Source organism: Thunnus thynnus, chromosome 3 (assembly GCF_963924715.1).
Source record: "Thunnus thynnus chromosome 3, fThuThy2.1, whole genome shotgun sequence".
NCBI lineage: Eukaryota > Metazoa > Chordata > Actinopteri > Scombriformes > Scombridae > Thunnus > Thunnus thynnus.
In genome coordinates this window covers 735,715-759,488 of record NC_089519.1, presented here as the reverse complement: position 1 = coordinate 759,488, position 23,774 = coordinate 735,715, and the positions used below count along the sequence as shown (strand labels likewise).

At 38.8% G+C, this 23,774-nt stretch overlaps 4 protein-coding genes across 4 annotated transcripts; 2 read left to right on the top strand and 2 right to left on the bottom strand.

Moving 5' to 3' along the window:
• Positions 1–258: 258 nt before the first annotated feature.
• On the top strand, positions 259–1,859 carry LOC137180519 (retinal cone rhodopsin-sensitive cGMP 3',5'-cyclic phosphodiesterase subunit gamma-like). Its single transcript, XM_067585911.1, has 3 exons — positions 259–372; positions 1,021–1,136; positions 1,268–1,859. The coding sequence occupies exons 2-3, from the start codon at positions 1,033–1,035 to the stop codon at positions 1,383–1,385; spliced, it is 222 nt and encodes a 73-aa protein (XP_067442012.1). The 5' UTR covers positions 259–372; positions 1,021–1,032; the 3' UTR covers positions 1,386–1,859.
• A 2,975-nt stretch (positions 1,860–4,834) lies between these two features.
• LOC137180518 (retinal cone rhodopsin-sensitive cGMP 3',5'-cyclic phosphodiesterase subunit gamma-like) lies at positions 4,835–6,415 on the bottom strand. Its single transcript, XM_067585910.1, has 3 exons — positions 6,316–6,415; positions 5,553–5,668; positions 4,835–5,421 (listed from the first exon to the last, which is right to left on the bottom strand). The coding sequence occupies exons 2-3, from the start codon at positions 5,654–5,656 to the stop codon at positions 5,304–5,306; spliced, it is 222 nt and encodes a 73-aa protein (XP_067442011.1). The 5' UTR covers positions 5,657–5,668; positions 6,316–6,415; the 3' UTR covers positions 4,835–5,303.
• Positions 6,416–9,513: 3,098 nt separating this feature from the next.
• Positions 9,514–10,891, bottom strand: LOC137180517 (retinal cone rhodopsin-sensitive cGMP 3',5'-cyclic phosphodiesterase subunit gamma-like). Its single transcript, XM_067585908.1, has 3 exons — positions 10,720–10,891; positions 9,921–10,042; positions 9,514–9,789 (listed from the first exon to the last, which is right to left on the bottom strand). The coding sequence occupies exons 2-3, from the start codon at positions 10,028–10,030 to the stop codon at positions 9,672–9,674; spliced, it is 228 nt and encodes a 75-aa protein (XP_067442009.1). The 5' UTR covers positions 10,031–10,042; positions 10,720–10,891; the 3' UTR covers positions 9,514–9,671.
• Positions 10,892–13,721: 2,830 nt separating this feature from the next.
• LOC137180516 (retinal cone rhodopsin-sensitive cGMP 3',5'-cyclic phosphodiesterase subunit gamma-like) lies at positions 13,722–15,333 on the top strand. The gene is made up of 3 exons (XM_067585907.1): positions 13,722–14,129; positions 14,805–14,926; positions 15,058–15,333. Exons 2-3 carry the CDS (start codon positions 14,817–14,819, stop codon positions 15,173–15,175), a joined length of 228 nt encoding a protein of 75 aa, XP_067442008.1. The 5' UTR covers positions 13,722–14,129; positions 14,805–14,816; the 3' UTR covers positions 15,176–15,333.
• Positions 15,334–23,774: the final 8,441 nt, after the last annotated feature.

Here is a 23,774-nt window from a genome sequence, read left to right as displayed (position 1 = left end):
TGATGTATGTGGTGGGATGTGACAATGAATGTCTTTTAGCAGATTTTTTGGCTTCAACTTGATAGTGATGCTAATAACTGTATCCTGTATTAACAATATTCCCCCAAAACTGTCGATTCTCATGTTGTCAAAAATATCTACCTTGAAATAAACCTTGTATTTATATCTGGTTCTTCTTTATCTCATCTATTTTTGGCTGAGCTGGTGCACAATTGGACAGAGCACAGTTGGCACATGAAAGAATGACAGAATGAACATCTGAGGGGATTAGCCAGCTCAGAGGGCTTTAAAAAGGGACAGTCGGACAGCGAGAGGACCACCACAAGAGAGAAACCTCCCAGCTCATCAGACACTTTGAAGCCTCAACAAAAGGTGAGATGAAACTGCAATTTTCTCAGCTCTTCAGCTGAGAATCTGAGGCTTTTACTGCTTTAATGAGATGTAGTGCTTCAGATTCTTCATGCTTGCAACAGTTTTCTTGTAGAAGGAAAGACAGACGGAGTAGTTTTCTAAAATGAGGCCTGAGATCTTTACTGAGAGGACTTCATTCTAGTTTCCAGTAGTTTGTTTTGGCCTTCCTGCTGGTACAGCTTTAACAATGTCTGTAGGTCCCTCAACTGATGGATTTGGATGAACTCAGGGGAGATTTGAACATTGGCTGTATACTTTTTTTAATGCAATGTGTACTTTAGTGACTGGTCTGTATGTTGACTTGCTGAAGTGGATTAGAAAGAAAATTTAGAATATTCACAGAAATGAAGTAGAGGTTATCAGCTGTTGGCAGCAGAAACATTTGCATGGTCAAGGCAAGTGTCTTTATTAGGTATCTTTAAATAACAAGGCAATTCAAAGTGTTTTACATAAAAAGGCATTAAGACGAGACATAAAAGATAAAACAGGAGAGTAAAAGTTTCAGAATGGATGAATAGTGACAAAGAGAAACGTTTACAGCCTAAGTTTAAAAAACCCTGAGAGTTGCAGGGAACTCATATTTTGTTGTTTCCTCTTTTTCTTTTCCAGTAACCAAACAAAATGGCAGATGTTGCAACTCCCGCCGACAAGAAGGCACCTCCTAAATTCAAGCAGAGGGCTGCTCGCACATTCAAGAGCAAGGCCCCTAAACCAGGCCAGAAGGGGTAAGATGGATTTAAGATCACAAGTCTTTTCTTTATCTGCTATTTTAGATTTACTTTCACTTCCCAAAGCAAAACGTTTCCTTGTGTCCCTCAGTTTGAACTCATCAGAGCTTTGTGTCTTATCCATTCAGATTTGGAGACGACATCCCCGGCATGGAGGGTCTCGGCACAGACATCACAGTGGTGTGCCCATGGGAAGCCTTCGGGGACATGGAGCTCAGCGACCTGGCGAAATATGGAATTGTTTAGACCTCTTTCCTCTGCCTTTACCCTTACTGCCATTATTGTCCCTCATGTGTTCCTACTGTTGAAAAGCAGCTGAAAATCTACAACTTGTGTGCTCTGGAGAGAAGGCAGCCTTTGATGATTTAGAGGTCTGACCTGGAAAATAAGATCCAGATCTCTCTCTTGTCTCGTGCACTTTATTTGCCCCTGCCTACAGCAGAAAAAAACAATCAAAAGGAGTATATATTTTGTAAATATGTGAGAGGGTTTGATATCTGTTACTGTGATATCCTGGTGCTGCTCTGCTCTTCTCCTGTCCCCTCCTCTTCTCCTCAAAGCTGCTGACTCAGCATGCACAGATGTCTATTTTGTGTAATTAGCAAATCAAATTTTATTTTCATGTGAAAGTCTAAATGCACTTCGGTTCAATTTATTTTTTCAGTTGAAATGAACAATTCCACAAACACAATAAAGATTAATATTTTCCACACAACATTATGTCTTTGTGTCCTTCCTCTTATTAACACAGAAAACTACACTGACGATGAAATGATTTTAACATTCAACAGTCAGGCAGGAAAAAACAATAACAAAACAACTATACATGTTATTTGGCCTTTTGTGTCTTTCACTGGTCATATTTTCTGGCTTCATCCAATATACGTAATATACTATGTGTATAATAATGCACTTGATTCATCATGAATGCTGGTGTGGACGCCATTCTTTAAGTTTCCACACTTGCATATTGTAAAAAAAACAATATGACAATACAAACAATGTCGCTCACTCTGCTGCAATGCTAAAACGATGGCATATTAATTATTGATGATTGAAAGGAAGGATGTGTGATGATATCGTTCAAAGGAAGAGCTGGCGAAGTTCTTATTTTGTAGACGTTTATTAGACGATGGCCATCGGGTCCATTCCATGTACAAAGATGGTCTGGGCAACATACCACTGTCGGTGCATAGCTTATATGGGGTTACACATCTGTATCTTATCACATGAATAACATAGGTTTTCCATGGGCACTAGGTCAGTTGGGAGCCATCCATCAAGTAATTGACAGCTACCTCACAACATATTATGTGTCACAACATACCACATCTGGAACAGTTCCAAACTTGACCATGGATCCATTGTTTGCATCTCTAAGGCCCCCCCGAAGGGCCATACCATATTACCCAAGGTGACATGCAGACTCTGGAATGTTTATGTCACATGTCCAACACCCAAAATCAGTAAAATATATAGGGTCAGATGAAAATCATACTAACAATGATGTAACTGTCTTAGGTGATTTGATTTTTTTTTTCCATTGGCCATTGCAGCCTATGACGATGAGAGGTGAGGTGAATGTTTGTCAAAGTTCAATACTTTCTGACGTTAAAATAGGAAACCCTCTGAAAAAACTAAACTAAACATACATACATGGCTGATGAGATCAATCTCATTGCAGCCAATCAGACTTCTAGATGATACTTTTAAAACCGCCAATGTCCAGCTTCTCCTTAAAAAACCTTCTCTCAGTCAGCCCAATTAGAGAATTATAGACCGATCTCCAAACTTCCTTTTCTATCTAAAATCCTCGAAAAAATTGTCACTGATCAACTACTTAACCTGGTTCATAGTATCTTTGATAAATTTCAATCCGGCTTTCGTCACAAACACAGTACTGAGACAGCACCATTGAGAGTAATACCATCAGTTGATACCAGTTGATACCATCGACCACACCATCCTACTTGATCGACTGCATAACTGAGTGGGCATTTCTGGTACAGCTTTAAACCGGTTTCATTCTTACTTAACAAATAGACTTTTTAATGTCTGTGTTAATGATCATGTATCCTCCTCCTTAGCTCCCCTCCAGTACGGCGTCCCTCAGGGTTCTGTCCTGTTTTCATTGTACATCCTCCCTCTGGGTCCGTTGTTCAGCCGCTTTCATGAAATGTCATATCACTGTTTTGCCGATGATACTCAGATCTATTTCTCTGCCAAACACAATAACTTGAACCAGCTGTTCTCCCTCCATGATTGTTTAGCTGCTACCAAAGAACGGATGACTCAAAATGTTCTACTACTGTAACTCCCTTTACACCTGCTTCAGTCAGTCTTCTCTGAAACATCGACAATTAATCCAAAATACAGCAGCTGGACTTCTAACCGGAACTAGTCGTAGGTCCCCACTAGCCCTGTTCTTCCATCCCTCCGTTGGCTTCCGGTAAAATTCAGAATAAACTACAAGATCCTACTGATTACATATAAAGCACTCCATGACCTCGCCGCTAGCTACATTTCTGAGCTCCTTGTTCCTCATTCCACTTCACGACCTCTTCGATCCTAAAATCTTCTATCTATCCTATAAGGTGACCGCGTATTTGCATTCTGAGCTCCAACTCTGTGGAATCATCTTCCACAATCTGTTAGATCGGCTGAAACCTGTTTTAAACGACGCCTCAAAACCCATTTATATCAGCGAGCCTTTCTATAGACTTCCTCTCTCCATGTTCCCATGTCCTGTTTTATTTCATTTTGGTTGATTTCTCTCCATGTCATGTTTGTCTATTTTATTAATCTATCTGTTTCAATTTTGCATGTCTGTGAAGCACTTTATAACTGTGTGTTTTAAAAAGTGCTATATAAATAAAAGCTTACTTACTTTGGTTTACACATCAGAGGTTTGCCTGTGGAGAGACTTTGATAACAGCAGTGAAATATGGATTCATTTTGACCCATTTTTAAGATTTTCTTTTTGCATTTCCTCCTTAATCGTCAAACACAGCCCTGTACTCATACTCACATCACCCTGCGACTCGTCCTCAGATCCTGTTAATGAAGAGTAATGTAGGTTAACACTCAATAACTACAACTGCAAAGCTCTTTATACTGTATGTCTGTTACATGCTGATTGCTCTTCCTCCTGTGGTTTTGTGTTCATGTCATCATTTTTTAGGCTGTTACAATATTACAACATTTGATAATAATTCAGCTCTTGTTAAATTGTCGTGCTCCTTCTGCTGACATTAAAACTAAAATGTTCTCTTTTTCTTTACATATGAAAAAAAGGAGACTCTATATTTCCTGTGAATGAGCAGGTCTGGTTGCCATGGCAGCGGTACCCTGCCCTCTATTTTCTCTTACTCTCTGTCCGTGAAGTCAGATTTATTTAAACAATTTGAATGAATTATATATATATATTTTGTTTTTAATAATACTGAAGTGTGGAAACTTAAAGAATGGCGTCCACACCAGCATTCATGATGAATCAAGTGCATTATTATACACATAGTATATTATGTATATTGGATGAAGCCAGAAAATATGACCAGTGAAAGACACAAAAGGCCAAATAACATGTGTAGTTGTTTTGTTATTGTTTTTTCCTGCCTGACTGTTGAATGTTAAAATCATTTCATCGTCAGTGTAGTTTTCTGTGTTAATAAGAGGAAGGACACAAAGACATAATGTTGTGTGGAAAATATTAACATTTATTGTGTTTGTGGAATTGTTCATTTCAACTGAAAAAATAAATTGAACCGAAGTGCATTTAGACTTTCACATGAAAATAAAATTTGATTTGCTAATTACACAAAATAGACATCTGTGCATGCTGAGTCAGCAGCTTTGAGGAGAAGAGGAGGGGACAGGAGAAGAGCAGAGCAGCACCAGGATATCACAGTAACAGATATCAAACCCTCTCACATATTTACAAAATATATACTCCTTTTCATTCTTTTCTTCTGCTGTAGGCAGGGGCAAATAAAGTGCACGAGACAAGAGAGAGATCTGGATCTTATTTTCCAGGTCAGACCTCTAAATCATCAAAGGCTGCCTTCTCTCCAGAGCACACAAGTTGTAGATTTTCAGCTGCTTTTCAACAGTAGGAACACATGAGGGACAATAATGGCAGTAGGGGTAAAGGCAGAGGAAAGAGGTCTAAACAATTCCATATTTCGCCAGGTCGCTGAGCTCCATGTCCCCGAAGGCTTCCCATGGGCACACCACTGTGATGTCTGTGCCGAGACCCTCCATGCCGGGGATGTCGTCTCCGAATCTGAATGGATAAGACACAAAGCTCTGATGAGTTCAAACTGAGGGACACGAGGAAACGTTTTGCTTTGGGAAGTGAAAGTAAATCTAAAATAGCAGATAAAGAAAAGACTTGTGATCTTAAATCCATCTTACCCCTTCTGGCCTGGTTTAGGGGCCTTGCTCTTGAATGTGCGAGCAGCCCTCTGCTTGAATTTAGGAGGTGCCTTCTTGTCGGCGGGAGTTGCAACATCTGCCATTTTGTTTGGTTACTGGAAAAGAAAAAGAGGAAACAACAAAATATGAGTTCCCTGCAACTCTCAGGGTTTTTTAACTTAGGCTGTAAACGTTTCTCTTTGTCACTATTCATCCATTCTGAAACTTTTACTCTCCTGTTTTATCTTTTATGTCTCGTCTTAATGCCTTTTTATGTAAAACACTTTGAATTGCCTTGTTATTTAAAGATACCTAATAAAGACACTTGCCTTGACCATGCAAATGTTTCTGCTGCCAACAGCTGATAACCTCTACTTCATTTCTGTGAATATTCTAAATTTTCTTTCTAATCCACTTCAGCAAGTCAACATACAGACCAGTCACTAAAGTACACATTGCATTAAAAAAAGTATACAGCCAATGTTCAAATCTCCCCTGAGTTCATCCAAATCCATCAGTTGAGGGACCTACAGACATTGTTAAAGCTGTACCAGCAGGAAGGCCAAAACAAACTACTGGAAACTAGAATGAAGTCCTCTCAGTAAAGATCTCAGGCCTCATTTTAGAAAACTACTCCGTCTGTCTTTCCTTCTACAAGAAAACTGTTGCAAGCATGAAGAATCTGAAGCACTACATCTCATAAAAGCAGTAAAAGCCTCCGATTCTCAGCTGAAGAGCTGAGAAAATTGCAGTTTCATCTCACCTTTTGTTGAGGCTTCAAAGTGTCTGATGAGCTGGGAGGTTTCTCTCTTGTGGTGGTCCTCTCGCTGTCCGACTGTCCCTTTTTAAAGCCCTCTGAGCTGGCTAATCCCCTCAGATGTTCATTCTGTCATTCTTTCATGTGCCAACTGTGCTCGGTCCAATTGTGTACCAGCTCAGCCAAAAATAGATGAGATAAAGAAGAACAAGATATAAATACAAGGTGTATTTCAAGGTAGATATTTTTGACAACATGAGAATCGACAGTTTTGGGGGAATATTGTCACATTATATACTACATGTATAATAATGCGCTTAATTAAAAACAATATAAACAATGTCGCTAATTCTGCTGCATTGATTTTTAGCCTTCTTTTAACTGTCCAACAACTGTCTTAACTGTCTTCGGTGATTTGATTTTTTTTTTTTCCATTGGCTATTGCAGCCTATGACTCTACTATAAAGATGTTTTATATTGTGATACCTCACTAAGTTCCATGACTGAAACATTGTATTTTCAATAAAGTTGAGAGGTGAGGTGAGTGTTTGTCAGAGTTCAATACTTTCTGATGTTAAAATAGGAAACCTTCTGAAAAAACTAAACTAAGCATACACGGCATTCATTTGGTGCTCACACTTTTATAAAAAGGAAAGAAAAAACACATTCAGGCAACTTATATTCAGATAAATTCTCCTGTCACTGATGAGATCAGTCTTATTGCAGACAATCAGACTTCTAGATGATACTTTGGTTTACATATCACAGAGGTTTGCCTGTGGAGAGACTTTGATAACAGCAGTGAAATATGGATTCATTTTGACCCATTTTTAAGATTTTCTTTTTGCATTTCCTCCTTAATCGTCAAACACAGCCCTGTACTCATCTTCCTTGTTTTTTCCTCCTCTGTGTTCTCACATCACCCTGCGACTCGTCCTCAGATCCTGTTAATGAAGAGTAATGTAGGTTAACACTCAATAACTACAACTGCAAAGCTCTTTATACTGTATGTCTGTTACATGCTGATTGCTCTTCCTCCTGTGGTTTTGTGTTCATGTCATCATTTTTTAGGCTGTTACAATATTACAACATTTGATAATAATTTGGTCTTTTCAGACACATCAGCTCTTGTTAAATTGTCGTGCTCCTTCTGCTGACATTAAAACTAAAATGTTCTCTTTTTCTTTACATATGAAAAAAAGGAGACTCTATATTTCCTGTGAATGAGCAGGTCTGGTTGCCATGGCAGCGGTACCCTGCCCTCTATTTTCTCTTACCCTCTGTCCTTGAAGTCAGATTTATTTTAACAATTTGAATGAATTATATATATATATATATATATATATATATATATATGTACACATATATAACATAGCACAAAAAAAGGAAATTAGTGTTTGGTAGCTTATTTCTTTGTTGCAACGAAGCTTCTTGGCAATAAATCTTATACCATTGGAAAGCCTGTTTATTTCCCTTTTAAATGGCGCCACATTTGTAAGGAACATGCATTTGTGGGATGAGCAGCAGAGCTGAGTATGTGGGTTGCGCCCATGAAAAATTTGCCAAATCTTCTCTGCCGATGCCAAACAGCTTATTCTGCCATTGACTCTTGTTAGGTGTTTGGTGGATTGGATGATTGAAGTTTGAAGAAACAAGACATATTGGCAATTTAACAATTTATCCATTTAACAAACAGGAGCCTCAGTAGCGTGTGGAAGAACCATACACAGCCACAACAGCCTGGCACCTCCTCCTCATGCTGGTCACCAGCCTGGTCACACACTGCTGTGGGATGGCATCCCATTCTTCAACCACCATTTGTCGCAAGTCAGCCAACGTGGTTGTGTGGTTCACTCTGGCACGAACAGCATGCCCAAGCTGATCCCACAAGTGTTCAATGGGGTTGAGGTCAGGACTGCTGGCAGGCCGTTCCATCCTCTCCACTCTGGAGGTAGTCTCTGATAAATCCCGCCCTGTGGGGGCGAGCGTTGCCATCTCGGAGGATAGAGTTCGGTCCCAGACTGTGGAGATATGGGATTGCCACTGGTTGCAGAATCTCATCTCGATATCTCTCTGCATTGAGATTGCCTCCAATGATGACAAGCCTTGTTTTCCCAGTGAGGGAGATGCTGCCCCACACCATCACACTGCCTCCACCAAAAGATGTTACTCTATCAGTGCAGCAATCAGTATAGTGTTCTCTGCATCTTCTCCACACTTTGACCCTATGATCTAACTGCTGTAGACAGAATCTGGACTCATCGCTGAACATAACGTTCCTCCACATGTCCAGGTTCCAGTACACGTGTTGCAGACACCGGCACAAACGGGCCTGACGGTGAAGGGCAGTCATGGCCGGCCTCCTGGCAGCCCTATGAGACTGGAGTGTGTGACCAGGCAGGTGACGAGCATGAGGAGGAGGTGCCAGGCTGTTGTGGCTGTGTATGGTTCTTCCACACGCTACTGAGGCTCCTGTTTGTTAAATGAATAAATTGTTAAATTGCCAATATGTCTTGTTTCTTCAAACTTCAATCATCCAATCCACCAAACACCAAACAAGAGTCAATGGCAGAATAAGCTGTTTGGCATTGGCAGAGAAGATTTGGCAAATTTTTCATGGGTGCAACCCACATACTCAGCTCTGCTGCTCATCCCACAAATGCATGTTCCTTACAAATGTGGCGCCATTTAAAAGGGAAATAAACATCATTTCATCGTCAGTGTAGTTTTCTGTGTTAATAAGAGGAAGGACACAAAGACATAATGTTGTGTGGAAAATATTAATATTTATTGTGTTTGTGGAATTGTTCATTTCTACTGACCAAATAGATTGAACCGAAGTTCATTTAGACTTTCACATGAAAATAAAATTTGATTTGCTAATTACACAAAATAGACATCTGTGCATGCTGAGTCAGCAGCTTTGAGGAGAAGAGGAGGGGACAGGAGAAGAGCAGAGCAGCACCAGGATATCACAGTAACAGATATCAAACCCTCTCACATATTTACAAAATATATACTCCATTTTTCCACTGTGGAAAGTACAATCTCAGGTCCAGAGCTGCTGACACCACTTCATTAGAGAGGCAAGAAATGCGAAGGAGAGTTTCAGAGAAAAAAAAGAGACGGCAGGGTGAAGAAAAGTAGAAAAGGACGAGGGAGAATTGGTAGAAAGGCAGGGGCAAATAAAGTGCACGAGACAAATGAGAGATCTGGATTTTATTTTCCAGGTCAGACCTCTAAATCATCAAAGGCTGCCTTCTCTCCAGAGCACACAAGTTGTAGATTTTCAGCTGCTTTTCAACAGTAGGAACACATGAGGGACAATAATGGCAGTAGGGGTAAAGGCAGAGGAAAGAGGTCTAAAGAATTCCGTATTTCGCCAGGTCGCTGAGCTCCATGTCCCCGAAGGCTTCCCATGGGCACACCACTGTGATGTCTGTGCCGAGACCCTCCATGCCGGGGATGTCGTCTCCGAATCTGAATGGATAAGACACAAAGCTCTGATGAGTTCAAACTGAGGGACACAAGGAAACGTTTTGCTTTGGGAAGTGAAAGTAAATCTAAAATAGCAGATAAAGAAAAGACTTGTGATCTTAAATCCATCTTACCCCTTCTGGCCTGGTTTAGGGGCCTTGCTCTTGAATGTGCGAGCAGCCCTCTGCTTGAATTTAGGAGGTGCCTTCTTGTCGGCGGGAGTTGCAACAGCTGCGTCTGACATTTTGTTCAGTTACTGGAAAAGAAAAAGACCAAACAACAAAATATATGAGTTCCCTGCAACTCTCAGGGGTTTTTAAACTTAGGCTTTAAACTTTTCTGTTTGCCACTATTCATCCATCCTGCAACTTTCCTCTCTCCTGTTGTATCTGTTTTATTTTTTATATCTTGTCTTAGTGTCTTTTTATGTCATATGTAAAGCACTTGAATTGCTGATTAAAGGTGCTGAAAAAACTCCCCTTGTCCTTGTAGATTCCTCTGCTACCATCAAACAATAATCTCCCCTCTGTAAAGGTGTCACTACTGTAAAATCATCCCCCACTATGACTCCCTAATGATTATTTCTCATCCACTTCAGCAAGCATGTCAACAACCAGACCAGACACTAAAATATACATGCTTAAAGATGTCAATTGAAAAAGTTATACAGACAAAGTTCAAAACTCTGAGTTGATCCAAATCCATCAGTAAAAGTACCAACAGACATTGTTAAAACAGTGACAGTTGAACAGTACCAGCAGGAACTAGACCAGCACAAACTACTCAAAAGTCTCAGTAAAAATCTCATTTCAGAAAAGTGAATATCTACTACTCTGTCTGAGCGGAATCAATCTCAAGCACTATATCTTATAAAAGCAGTAAAAGCCTCAGATTCTCAGCTGAAGAGCTGAGAAAAGTGTAGTTTCATCTCACCTTCTGTAAAGGCTTCAAAGTGTCTGATGAGCTGGGAGGTTTCTCTCTCGTGGTCTTCCTCTCGCTGTCCAACTGTCCCTTTTTAATGTCGTCCGTGCTGGCTAATCCCCTCAGATGTTCATTCTGTCATTCTTTCATGTGCCAACTCTGCTCTGTCTAAATCTTTATCAGCTCAGCCAAAAATAGATGAGATAAAGAAGAACACGATAGAAATACAAGGTATAGTTCAAGGTAGACATGTCTGTCAATGTGACAATTGACAGTTTGGAGGAATACTGACTGACTAATTAGCTTCACTATCAAGTTGACGCCAAAAAAAAAAAAATCTGCTAAAAGACATTCATTGTTTATCTGTCACAGCCCACCACATACATCAGTATTTTACCCACTCAAACCTCTCTGAACTGTAACAACTGTCAGTTCAACACTTGTATTATATAGAGTAGAGCAACTACTAACCAAATAATTGCAGGTCATGAAACAATGTCATAATTAATGTTGGTCACGTTGTATTTGTGGTGTGTTGTCACTCTATAGCTTTAGTTGAGTGAATCAAGTCAATTTGCATCGTGGGTAATGTAGGCGCCATATGTTGACCAGGATGAAGAATGTGTGGAATAAAAAAGACAATGTCACTTGTTCTGCTGCATCGATGTTTAGCCTTTTTTTAACTGTCCAACGATGCTATAAGAGTGCAATGCTAAATCAATACAATATACATTTTTGATGATGTATTTTTCTTTGGTGTTTGTGATTTGATTTTTTCTCCGTTGGCCGCTGCAGCCTGTGGCTCTATTATAAAGATTTTGATGTTTCATATTGTGATACCTCACTAAGTTCTATGAATGAAATATTATATTTTCAATAAAGTTGGTAGTGAGAGTTTGTCAGAGTTCAATACTTGACGTTAAAATAATAAACATACTGAAAAAATAAAACCAACCAATAAAACCAGCACTTCTTTACTAGATATGATCAATCTGTCTTTAGTAACAGGCTATGTACCACAGTCCTTTAAAGTAGCTGTAATTAAACCTCTTCTTGAAAAGCCTACTCTTGATTCAGGCATTTTATCCAACTATAGACCTATATCTAACCTTCCATTTCTCTCTAAGATCCTTGAGAAAGCAGTCTCTAATCAGTTATGTGACTTTCTACATAACAGTAGTTTACTTTAGGATTTTCAGTCAGGATTTAGAGGCATCATAGCACAGAGACAGCACTGGTGAAAGTCACTAATGACCTCCAAATTGCATCGGACCAAGGACTTCTCTCTGCATGTGTCTTGTTGGACCTCAGTGCTGCATTTGACACCATTGACCATCACATACTACTGCAGAGACTGGAACACTTAATCTGCATTAAAGGAACTGCATTAAGCTGGATTAAATCCTATTTATCAGATCGATTTAAGTTTGTACACATTAACAATTAATCCTCCATGCACGCAAAAGTTAGACATGGAGTTCCACAAGGTTGTGTGCTTGGACCAATGCCATGCACCTTATATATGCTTCCTTTAGGTAATATTATTTGGAAACACTCCATAAATTTTCATTGTTATGCAGATGATACCCAATTATATTTATCAATGAAGCCTGATGAAACCAATCAGTGAACTAAACTCCAAGCATGCCTTAAGGACATAAAGACCTGGATGACCTGCAATTTCCTGCTACTAAACTCAGATAAAACTGAAGTTATTGTGTTTGGCCCTAAACACCTTAGAAACACATTATCTAGTGATATAGCTGCTCTGGATGGCATTACCCTGGCCTCCAGCACCACCGTAAGGAATCTGGGAGTTATCTTTGATCAGGATATGTCCTTTAACTCCCACATAAATCACATCTCAAGGACTGCCTTTTTTCACCTGCGTAACAAAGCAAAAATCAGGCACATCCTGTCCCTAAAAGATGCAGAAAAACTAGTTCACACATTTGTTACTTCTAGGCTGGATTATTGCAATTCCTCATTGTCTAGCTGATCCAGAAAGCAGCTGCACGTGTAATGACAAAAACTAGGAAAAGAGATCATATTTCTCCCATTTCAGCTTTGCTAGAACACTGTGCTCCCAGTATGCAGCTTACTGGTGGTTCCTACAGTCTTTATAAGTAGAATGAGAGGCAGAGCCTTCAGCTATCAGGCTCCTCTCCTGTGGAACCATCTTCCAGATTCAGAGGGCACACTCTCTACATTTAAGAGTAGGCTTAAAACTTTCCTTTATTGATAAAGCTTATAGTTAGGGCCGGTCAGGCCTTTGACCAGCCCCTGGTTATGTTGCTATAGGTCTAGACTGCCGGGGGACTTCCCATGATGCACTGAGCTCCTCTCGCATTCATGTATCACTAATGCATGTTACTAACTTCTTCCCTGGAGTTTTTGTGCTTTCTTGTCTCACAGGTTTCTATGGATCTTGATCGTGGACCCTCTAGTTATGGATTGCATCGTCATTGTCGTGCTTCTCTGTGTCTTTATTTTTTCAGTATGTTTATTATTTTAACATCAAGTATTGAACTCTGACAAACACTCACTACCAACTTTATTGAAAATGTAATATTTCATTCATAGAACTTAGTGAGGTATCACAATATGAAACATCAAAATCTTTATAATAGAGCCACAGGCTGCAGCGGCCAACGGAGAAAAAATCAAATCACAAACACCAAAGAAAAATACATCATCAAAAATGTATATTGTATTGATTTAGCATTGCACTCTTATAGCATCGTTGGACAGTTAAAAAAAGGCTAAACATCGATGCAGCAGAACAAGTGACGTTGTCTTTTTTATTCCACACATTCTTCATCCTGGTCAACATATGGCGCCTACATTACCCACGATGCAAATCGACTTGATTCACTCAACTAAAGCTATAGAGTGACAACACACCACAAATACAACGTGACCAACATTAATTATGACATTGTTTCATGACCTGCAATTATTTGGTTAGTAGTTGCTCTACTCTATATAATACAAGTGTTGAACTGACAGTTGTTACAGTTCAGAGAGGTTTGAGTGGGTAAAATACTGATGTATGTGGTGGGCTGTGACAGATAAACAATGAATGTCTTTTAGCAGATTTTTTTTTTTTTGGCGTCAACTTGATAGTGAAGCTAATTAGTCAGTCAGTATTCCTCCAAACTGTCAATTGTCACATTGACAGACATATCTACCTTGAACTATACCTTGTATTTCTATCGTATTCTTCTTTATCTCATCTATTTTTGGCTGAGCTGATAAAGATTTAGACAGAGCAGAGTTGGCACATGAAAGAATGACAGAATGAACATCTGAGGGGATTAGCCAGCACGGACGACATTAAAAAGGGACAGTTGGACAGCGAGAGGAAGACCACGAGAGAGAAACCTCCCAGCTCATCAGACACTTTGAAGCCTTTACAGAAGGTGAGATGAAACTACACTTTTCTCAGCTCTTCAGCTGAGAATCTGAGGCTTTTACTGCTTTTATAAGATATAGTGCTTGAGATTGATTCCGCTCAGACAGAGTAGTAGATATTCACTTTTCTGAAATGAGATTTTTACTGAGACTTTTGAGTAGTTTGTGCTGGTCTAGTTCCTGCTGGTACTGTTCAACTGTCACTGTTTTAACAATGTCTGTTGGTTCTTTTACTGATGGATTTGGATCAACTCAGAGTTTTGAACTTTGTCTGTATAACTTTTTCAATTGACATCTTTAAGCATGTATATTTTAGTGTCTGGTCTGGTTGTTGACATGCTTGCTGAAGTGGATGAGAAATAATCATTAGGGAGTCATAGTGGGGGATGATTTTACAGTAGTGACACCTTTACAGAGGGGAGATTATTGTTTGATGGTAGCAGAGGAATCTACAAGGACAAGGGGAGTTTTTTCAGCACCTTTAATCAGCAATTCAAGTGCTTTACATATGACATAAAAAGACACTAAGACAAGATATAAAAAATAAAACAGATACAACAGGAGAGAGGAAAGTTGCAGGATGGATGAATAGTGGCAAACAGAAAAGTTTAAAGCCTAAGTTTAAAAACCCCTGAGAGTTGCAGGGAACTCATATTTTGTTGTTTGGTCTTTTTCTTTTCCAGTAACTGAACAAAATGTCAGACGCAGCTGTTGCAACTCCTGCCGACAAGAAGGCACCTCCTAAATTCAAGCAGAGGGCTGCTCGCACATTCAAGAGCAAGGCCCCTAAACCAGGCCAGAAGGGGTAAGATGGATTTAAGATCACAAGTCTTTTCTTTATCTGCTATTTTAGATTTACTTTCACTTCCCAAAGCAAAACGTTTCCTTGTGTCCCTCAGTTTGAACTCATCAGAGCTTTGTGTCTTATCCATTCAGATTCGGAGACGACATCCCCGGCATGGAGGGTCTCGGCACAGACATCACAGTGGTGTGCCCATGGGAAGCCTTCGGGGACATGGAGCTCAGCGACCTGGCGAAATACGGAATTCTTTAGACCTCTTTCCTCTGCCTTTACCCCTACTGCCATTATTGTCCCTCATGTGTTCCTACTGTTGAAAAGCAGCTGAAAATCTACAACTTGTGTGCTCTGGAGAGAAGGCAGCCTTTGATGATTTAGAGGTCTGACCTGGAAAATAAAATCCAGATCTCTCATTTGTCTCGTGCACTTTATTTGCCCCTGCCTTTCTACCAATTCTCCCTCGTCCTTTTCTACTTTTCTTCACCCTGCCGTCTCTTTTTTTTCTCTGAAACTCTCCTTCGCATTTCTTGCCTCTCTAATGAAGTGGTGTCAGCAGCTCTGGACCTGAGATTGTACTTTCCACAGTGGAAAAAAGGAGTATATATTTTGTAAATATGTGAGAGGGTTTGATATCTGTTACTGTGATATCCTGGTGCTGCTCTGCTCTTCTCCTGTCCCCTCCTCTTCTCCTCAAAGCTGCTGACTCAGCATGCACAGATGTCTATTTTGTGTAATTAGCAAATCAAATTTTATTTTCATGTGAAAGTCTAAATGAACTTCGGTTCAATCTATTTGGTCAGTAGAAATGAACAATTCCACAAACACAATAAATGTTAATATTTTCCACACAACATTATGTCTTTGTGTCCTTCCTCTTATTAACACAGAAAACTACACTGACGATGAAATGATTTTAACATTCAACAGTCAGGCAGGAAAAAACAATAACAAAACAACTACACATGTTATTTGGCCTTTTGTGTCTTTCACTGGTCATATTTTCTGGCTTCATCCAATATACATAATATACTACGTATATAATAATGCACACAAATGTGTGAACTAGTTTTTCTGCATCTTTTTGGGACAGGATGTGCCTGATTTTTGCATTGTTACGTAGGTAAAAAAAGGCAGTCCTTGAGATGTGATTTATGTGGGAGTTAAAGGACATATCCTGATCAAAGATAACTCCCAGATTCCTTACGGTGGTGCTGGAGGCCAGGGTAATGCCATCCAGAGTAGCTTTATCATTAGATAATGTGTTTCTAAGGTGTTTAGGGCCAAACACAATAACTTCAGTTTTATCTGAGTTTAGTAGCAGAAAATTGCAGGAGTTTGCTTCACTGATTGGTTTCATCAGGCTTCATTGATAAATATAATTGGGTATCATCTGCATAACAATGAAAATTTATGGAGTGTTTCCAAATAATATTACCTAAAGGAAGCATATATAAGGTGCATGGCATTGGTCCAAGCACACAACCTTGTGGAACTCCGTGTCTAACTTTTGCGTGCATGGAGGATTAATTGTTAATGTGTACAAACTTAAATCGATCTGATAAATAGGATTTAATCCAGCTTAATGCAGTTCCTTTAATGCAGATTAAGTGTTCCAGTCTCTGCAGTAGTATGTGATGGTCAATGGTGTCAAATGCAGCACTGAGGTCCAACAAGACACATGCAGAGAGAAGTCCTTGGTCCGATGCAATTTGGAGGTCATTAGTGACTTTCACCAGTGCTGTCTCTGTGCTATGATGCCTCTAAATCCTGACTGAAAATCCTCAAGTAAACTATTGTTATGTAGAAAGTCACATAACTGATTAGAGACTGCTTTCTCAAGGATCTTAGAGAGAAATGGAAGGTTAGATATAGGTCTATAATTGGCTAAAACACCTGAATCAAGAGTAGGCTTTTCAAGAAGAGGTTTAATTACAGCTACTTTAAAGGGCTGTGGTACATAGCCTGTTACTAAAGACAGATTGATCATATCTAGTAAAGACGTGTTAACTAAGGGTAAAGCTTCCTTAAGCAGCCTAGTTGGGATGGGGTCTAAGAGACAGGTTGATGGTTTACATGAAGAAATTGTTGAAGTTAGTTCAGGAACGTCGATTGGAGAAAAACAGTCCAAACATATGTCAGGATTTACAGCTGTTTCTAAGGTTCCTGTGTTTGGGGAGAGAACGGTGCCTGTTGAGGGCAGGAGGTGGTTAATTTTGTCTCTGATAATTAGAATTTTTTCATTAAAGAAGCTCATGAAGTCGTTACTACTGAGAGCTAAAGGAATATATGGATCAATAGAGTTATGACTCTTTGTCAGCCAAAGTACTGAAAAGAAAAGGAAGTTTTCATGATGTTTGCTTTAATTTGTAGGATTGGGAGTTAAACCATGGAGCTAACCTCTTTTGTTTATTATTGTCTTTTTTAGAGGGGAGATGGAGTCCAGTGTTATTCACAATGAGCCTGCAGCACTATCAACAAGATTATCAATTTGGGAGGGACTAAAGTTAACATAAGAGTCCTCTGTTGTATTGAGACATGGCACTGAAGGCTCTCTGGCTCCAGTTTATTCTGAGTCTTGTATACTGAAATTCAACTGGTCACAGTGGGAACACACAGAGAGACAAACAGAGTAGCATGAAGAAAGTCTTTGCTAAGCTTCATTTGTTTATAGTTTTGTTTTTTCAATATTTTTATTATTTTGAAACCAGTAAGTATTGAATTCAAACACAAACTCACCACTAAGTTTTTATAAAATGCGATGCGTCAGTCATAGTACTTCAAGAGGTATCACAATATGAGACAACATCTTTATACTCGAGCTATAAGCGGCAACAGCCAATGAAAGAAAATCAAATCACAAACAGCAAAAAGACAATTACATCATGCTGCTGATTTAGCATCGCACACTTATAACATTGCAGCAGAACCAGTGATATTGTCTATTTTGTCAAAACCTGACGCCTACATTACCCACAATGCAACTCGACTCGACTACTATGGAGTGACTACATAGTAAAAATAAAGAATGACCAACATTAACCATGAAGTTGTTTTACACCTACAATTATTTTTCATGTAAATAATTTATTTCCTGTTACTTTACTTCATAAAATGAAAGTGTTGAATTGACAGTTCAGAGAGGTGTGTGTGGGTAAAACACTGATGTATGTGGTGGGCTGTGACAGATACACAATCAATGTCTTTTCAGATTCTTTGGCTTCAACTTGATAGTGATGCTAATTACTGTCAGTCAATATTCTTCCAAAACTTCAAATTCTCACGTTGACAGACATATCTACTTTAAAATACACCTTGTATTTATATCTTGTGATCCTTTATCTCTTTGCATGGTGCATTTCATCACACTGTGGGGGAACCTTAGAGGCACCTTTGCAGTATTTTTTTGTCTTTGAGTTTTGTCCCAGTACACTAAACCCATCGTTAATGCTGATGTGGAAACTATCCTTTAAGTTTCTGTGCTTGCATATTATTAAAAAATGTATATTCACTCAAATGTTGAGACTAGGATTTCACTTATTCATTATGCATCTATTTATTGTTCATTTATTCATGTCTGTGAGGACCTGTGTACTGACTGTCTCTGGTTTTTTGAGGGTTTTTTTGTTAGTTTTTTGTTATTTTTCTTATGCAGGTCTGGGTACACTGCCAAACTGAATTGCCCTTTTGGGATAAATAAAGTTGCCTGAATCAGAATCTGAATCAAATTGTTAATATAAATATGACTTCAAGGATTCAAGAAGAAATAAAAAGGCAGGTTACCGCTGCCATGGCAATGAAACCTGCTCATTCACAGAGAATATAGACTGAACACAGTCAACATCAAGTTGTCAGCTGTTACAGAAATCTTTCTTTAAAGAAGCAAGAAAACTTAAGAGACAATCTTTCTAAAAACACAAAATCATCATCAAATGATGAAACATTTTAAAAAGGTTCACTCCAAAAAAGTTATGACATGAACACAAAACTGCAGGAGGAAGCACATAACAGACATCCAGTATAAAGAGGTTTGCAGTTGTAGTTATTTGGTGTTACATTACTTTGTCTGCAACATGTACTGTATTCAAATTCTTTACTTAAAGGGCCACTCCGCTGATTTTACATATGAAGTTCGGTTTACGCGTCACAAGGAGTTCTGCTCAGCTGGTGGACACAGTAAAACATAAACACATTCAATATGTTGGAGAATGGTCAGTGTTTTATTATATATAATATTATTGCATTAATTATTACTGTATAGCATTTTACTGTAACAATTCATTACATTATCTTGTTTTGTATGTAAAATCTGCAGAGTAGTAACCATAGCTGTCAAATTCATTTGTAAATAGTAAAATATTTGCTTCTCAGCAGTAGTGAAGTAGAAATTACTCCATATTGTATTTTGCAGAAACTGATGATATGTAATGAAATATTTAACAGCTGCTCTGGTAACATTTTAGGTAAACAGCTAATGTTATACTGTAGTGTTGTTTGTGTCCGTCTTGCCCCCAGATATCAATGTGCATTTGTGTCAGTGCACCCATTAGCAGCTCGAGCCTTTAAACAGCGAGCGGACAAAGGGACGATGCCTTGTGCAATGTGGCATGAACATAACAGACAGCAGCTCAAAACCTTTGGCCTCTTCATTATCGGGGTCCTCAGGGTGAATCGTGGGGCGATGGGAGAGCACAGAGGAGATGAGTACAGGGCCGTGTTTGAAGATTAAGGAGGAACTGCAAAAGGAAAAGTTGAAAAAGTGCGTCTAAGTTACTCCATATTTCACTACTGTTACCAAAGACTTTCCGTGGGAAAACCTCTGTGATGTGAATATAAAAGTATCATCTCCAAATCTGATTTGCTTCAATAAGATTGATCTCATCAGTAGCAGAAGAATTTATGTGAATATAAGTTGTGCAATAGACAAAACTTCATTTTTGATATTTTTTGAACAGCTTTTATGTAGAGTTCCTGTGTTTTACGCTAATTACGCTACATTAAAAGCCTGTTATACATATGAATACATTTAAAACATATAACAAACATATAAATGAACAGCAACTTCCTCTTCTCTGTAAAACAGTAATTCTTCTCAGTAATTGTTGGCTTATGGGTTTATATATATATATATATATATATATATATATATATATATATATATATATATACACACACACACATACATACACACACACACGTAGACTAAACCTTCACATGTAAATTACATCTGAAAGCTGCTTAAAGGCTGCCATGTAAGATAATTAAGGCTTTCTTGTGTTCATTGAGCCACAGGTGTTCAGTGTACCTGCCAACTAACCTAAAATGAGATTATCAGTCTTGGCCAGCCTCACACGTCTCTTTTTAAAGTGCAGTTGGGTTCTCCAGATCTCCGGATCTCTGGGTCTCTGGTCCTCGTTGTATGTGGAGCTGCAACAGCTGCATCTGCTGGTTACTGAGAGGAAGAGGAGTCAGTTCACTGTGGTGGATGTGATGATGTTAACTTATGATATTATAAAAGGTTGTCTCCTGCAGAGATGATTGGCTATAACAAAATAACAGAAAGCCACCAGAATGAACATTCAGTTTGTTTATTTAAGCGCAATGATTCCTAACTGTATTTGTAGGTATCTGGAGTAAAAATATCCACCCACTGCCTATTTTTACACTCTGGCTGCAGGATTAGACTTTGCAAAGTCAGACAGCACATGTACAGTAGTCATGCCAGGTAAATCACACTGTGTACTTTACATGTGGCCTCATTGTTCAAATGTTCTGGCTGCCCTGAGCAATTTCAAGCAGCTTTAGCATTTTATTTTGCCCTGTAAGTATCCTGAGTATACAGTTTACATCCAGCATTGGTATTCATAGATCTGTGTGACTGAATATACAGTATCTGCTTCATTATTTTCTTTGAGATATGCTGCACAAGTATAGGCTACTCTGCCTGCTGTAATGGGTTTGGTAAAATCATGTATTTGTAATTCAAATAACTTTGCTCTGAGTCACCTTCCTGCTGCTTAAACTGCTGACGTCACATGCTGTTTTTCCTGTCATAATGTTCAAAGTCGTTTAACATTACTCACTCTGATATCCAGTAATTGTTCCTGAAATCAGAAGACCTAGAGTTTACACATTTTATACTGCAGTTTTATGCTTTAAATTTAATTTGTATTAAAGTGTTCTATGTTGAAACATCTGTCCACAGATAACCAAGAACTGAACCCTAAAGTTAAGAAATACCTGCTTTTTACAGCCAAGCTGTAAGAAACATCTGAATACTTTCAGGATGATGCAGCCCTCACTTCTTCTGGAGTGTTTGTTTCGTGGTGCTGCAAAGTGTGAATTTCTCTGAATGGCTACAGCAAAAACAAACTGACATGTCATTATTAAAGCTATCGTGCACAGTAAGAATACACTCTCCTGACTGAAAAGTGCTGGATTGGTAAAATTTGACCAGCAACAACATGGCTCAGCCATTTGAATAATGAACTGGTTTTTCACTTTTATTGTGAAGTGTAAACATTCTGAGAAACATTTTTGTGTGTCATAAGTGAACACGTGCAGTAGAATAGTGTCATACTACTGCTGACAATGAGGCTTGGTAAATCTTTCCCCAAATTGCAACCTATACATCCAAAAATCACCCACAAACCATACGATGTGTATGAGAATACATTTCCTAGAAGGAGAGTCCTTGTTTCTGTTATAGCAACATGCAGACTCTGTGTACATACACTGTATGTCTCTAGTTTCTCTTTTCTTCTCACACACTCTCTTCTCTTATCAATTATTAATGTTCTAACATCATAAATGTATATATTACATCTCATATTCCAACAGCAGGTCTGCAAGACAGACAAAGAACAACAACATCTCTGCAGGCTGAGAGCAGTGAGGAGGCACGTTGCAGAACCTGCAATACTCCAGGTGATGCCTGTCAGCTCCCCACCAGAGTTTCCTGTTTGTCACTTAGTTCTTTGCTCTGGCACGAAGGTACGACTGTTCACTCAGCGGCGAGGCGAGCTGACAGCTTGCGTGCTGTAATCGGACTGGGACTCGTCCATATGGGTCACTGCAGACAGATTCAATGTGTGTGTGTTTAGCTGTGTGTGAGTTTTGGTTTGTCAGGGCTGTGCTGCTGAGACTAAAATTGGCCATGATTACAGTATATGCACACAGTGATTTTTTACAGTGCCAATTGTGCTATTTTTTTATTTTTTACATAACCTTAAAATGCAAAAAGTGTTGTTTGAAAGATGGTCATGCATTAATAATCATTTAAACATTGCATCTCAAAATAGATCTATATGCATGCTAATGTGCACAGTGAGAGGATCTTTGCATGTTTCTTTAATATAAAATCTACATATTTGAGATTATTTGCACCTAATGCAAACAAATGAACCAATGAAAATGTTTTAAAGTACCAACAATGCACATGCAACTGACACATACAGTAATATCCAATATATTCTCATATCTGCAGGAAAATGTGGAACTGTTGTAAACAAGCAGCTCCCTCCTCATTTTGTTTTTTCTGAAACTATATTCAAGCATCGTCTCGAAGTACATTTTTCACACAATATATGCAATTATTACATCATTATGTGAGATAATTTAGAGATACATTTTACTTCCAGTATTCTTAATAAATAAAGCTGCCTATTAACAACAAGTTGTCATTCAATGCAAACATTTTCCTCTTTTATGTTGATGCCAGCAATTTCATTAAAAACGTTGAGTTTATCATTAGTGGTTATTTCAGTAGTCATGACTTGGCATTTCCTTGTGTTTAATGAAAATGTTATTTGCTGTTTTGTTTATGTTGTGGGCAAATTACTGCCTAATTATTGGTTTACTTACATAGTTTTTAAGGACAATATTCAGCTTTTTCCCCCCACACTGATTAGTTGCAATTTCATTTTAGTAATGAACACCTGCTAATTATTATTTCATTTCCTGCCTGTAATTTACACTTACAGCATATTTCTGGTATTTTGCATCTTTGCACCACATGGCTGAAGGATTATACAGTGTAATACTGATAAGTCAAGTGTCAGAAGGCTTCCCCATCCTCAGTGGACCCCTGACATAACCATCAGACAGTCTGTAAGCTGTTTCCAACCCACCCAAGAAATCCATACTGCAAACACTCCCACACAGTTGACACAGTAACCGTGACCCACTTCATATTAATCCTCAAACATCAACACTCCAGACCAAACATCCCACTCATAAAAAGGCACAGAAATTTTGAATATTACTTTTAAATTGTGTTAGTTTTCTTTCAATCAGCAGTAAGTATTTCAAAGAAAAAGGTTAAATTCCTGCACACACGTATCACCCTGCATTGATTTATTAAAAAGTGTCAGTGTTTCGGTCACAGGGACCTTTCTGAAGTCTTGATAAGTGTGTGCGGGAATTGACTTTTTTTCTTTGGAGGTGGATCTTCAGGGAAATTGAATCTCTGCACGACAGGACAGACTAAGGAAGTAGTGTGCGTGTTGCCTTCTGCTCTTGTCACAGAAATATTTCCCCATTAAAACCGGCTTTGTCTTCTGTGTCTGTGTGAATCAGCTGCTCTCTCTTTGACCTCGCATCTGAATTCTTTCAACTATCTTCCTGTTTTAGGCTTAAATATGTTTTGCGTTTCTTAATGTTACTTCATCTCTATTAAAAGACATTTGAGTTTGCATGTGCACATTGCATAAGTCAAACTCTGGCAGCATCAGGAGCAGCTCAGGAGCACGGTCTGAGGATTAATACCACCACATGATGCGAGACCTTCAAACACACAGCATGTGTCAAAGCCTAACAAGGTTAAAGGTTGTGTAACTGAGGTTTGAGAAATAGTGAC

What these genes read in the sequence shown, in the direction of transcription:
- LOC137180519 (XM_067585911.1), top strand. Translation starts at nt 1,033, where the DNA reads ATGGCAGATGTTGCAACTCCCGCCGACAAGAAGGCACCTCCTAAATTC. An exon ending in CCTAAACCAGGCCAGAAGGG is followed by an intron (nt 1,137 to 1,267) that starts GTAAGATGGATT and finishes TTATCCATTCAG; the next exon opens with ATTTGGAGACGACATCCCCG.
- LOC137180518 (XM_067585910.1), bottom strand. Translation starts at nt 5,656, where the DNA reads ATGGCAGATGTTGCAACTCCCGCCGACAAGAAGGCACCTCCTAAATTC. An exon ending in CCTAAACCAGGCCAGAAGGG is followed by an intron (nt 5,422 to 5,552) that starts GTAAGATGGATT and finishes TTATCCATTCAG; the next exon opens with ATTCGGAGACGACATCCCCG.
- LOC137180517 (XM_067585908.1), bottom strand. Translation starts at nt 10,030, where the DNA reads ATGTCAGACGCAGCTGTTGCAACTCCCGCCGACAAGAAGGCACCTCCT. An exon ending in CCTAAACCAGGCCAGAAGGG is followed by an intron (nt 9,790 to 9,920) that starts GTAAGATGGATT and finishes TTATCCATTCAG; the next exon opens with ATTCGGAGACGACATCCCCG.
- LOC137180516 (XM_067585907.1), top strand. Translation starts at nt 14,817, where the DNA reads ATGTCAGACGCAGCTGTTGCAACTCCTGCCGACAAGAAGGCACCTCCT. An exon ending in CCTAAACCAGGCCAGAAGGG is followed by an intron (nt 14,927 to 15,057) that starts GTAAGATGGATT and finishes TTATCCATTCAG; the next exon opens with ATTCGGAGACGACATCCCCG.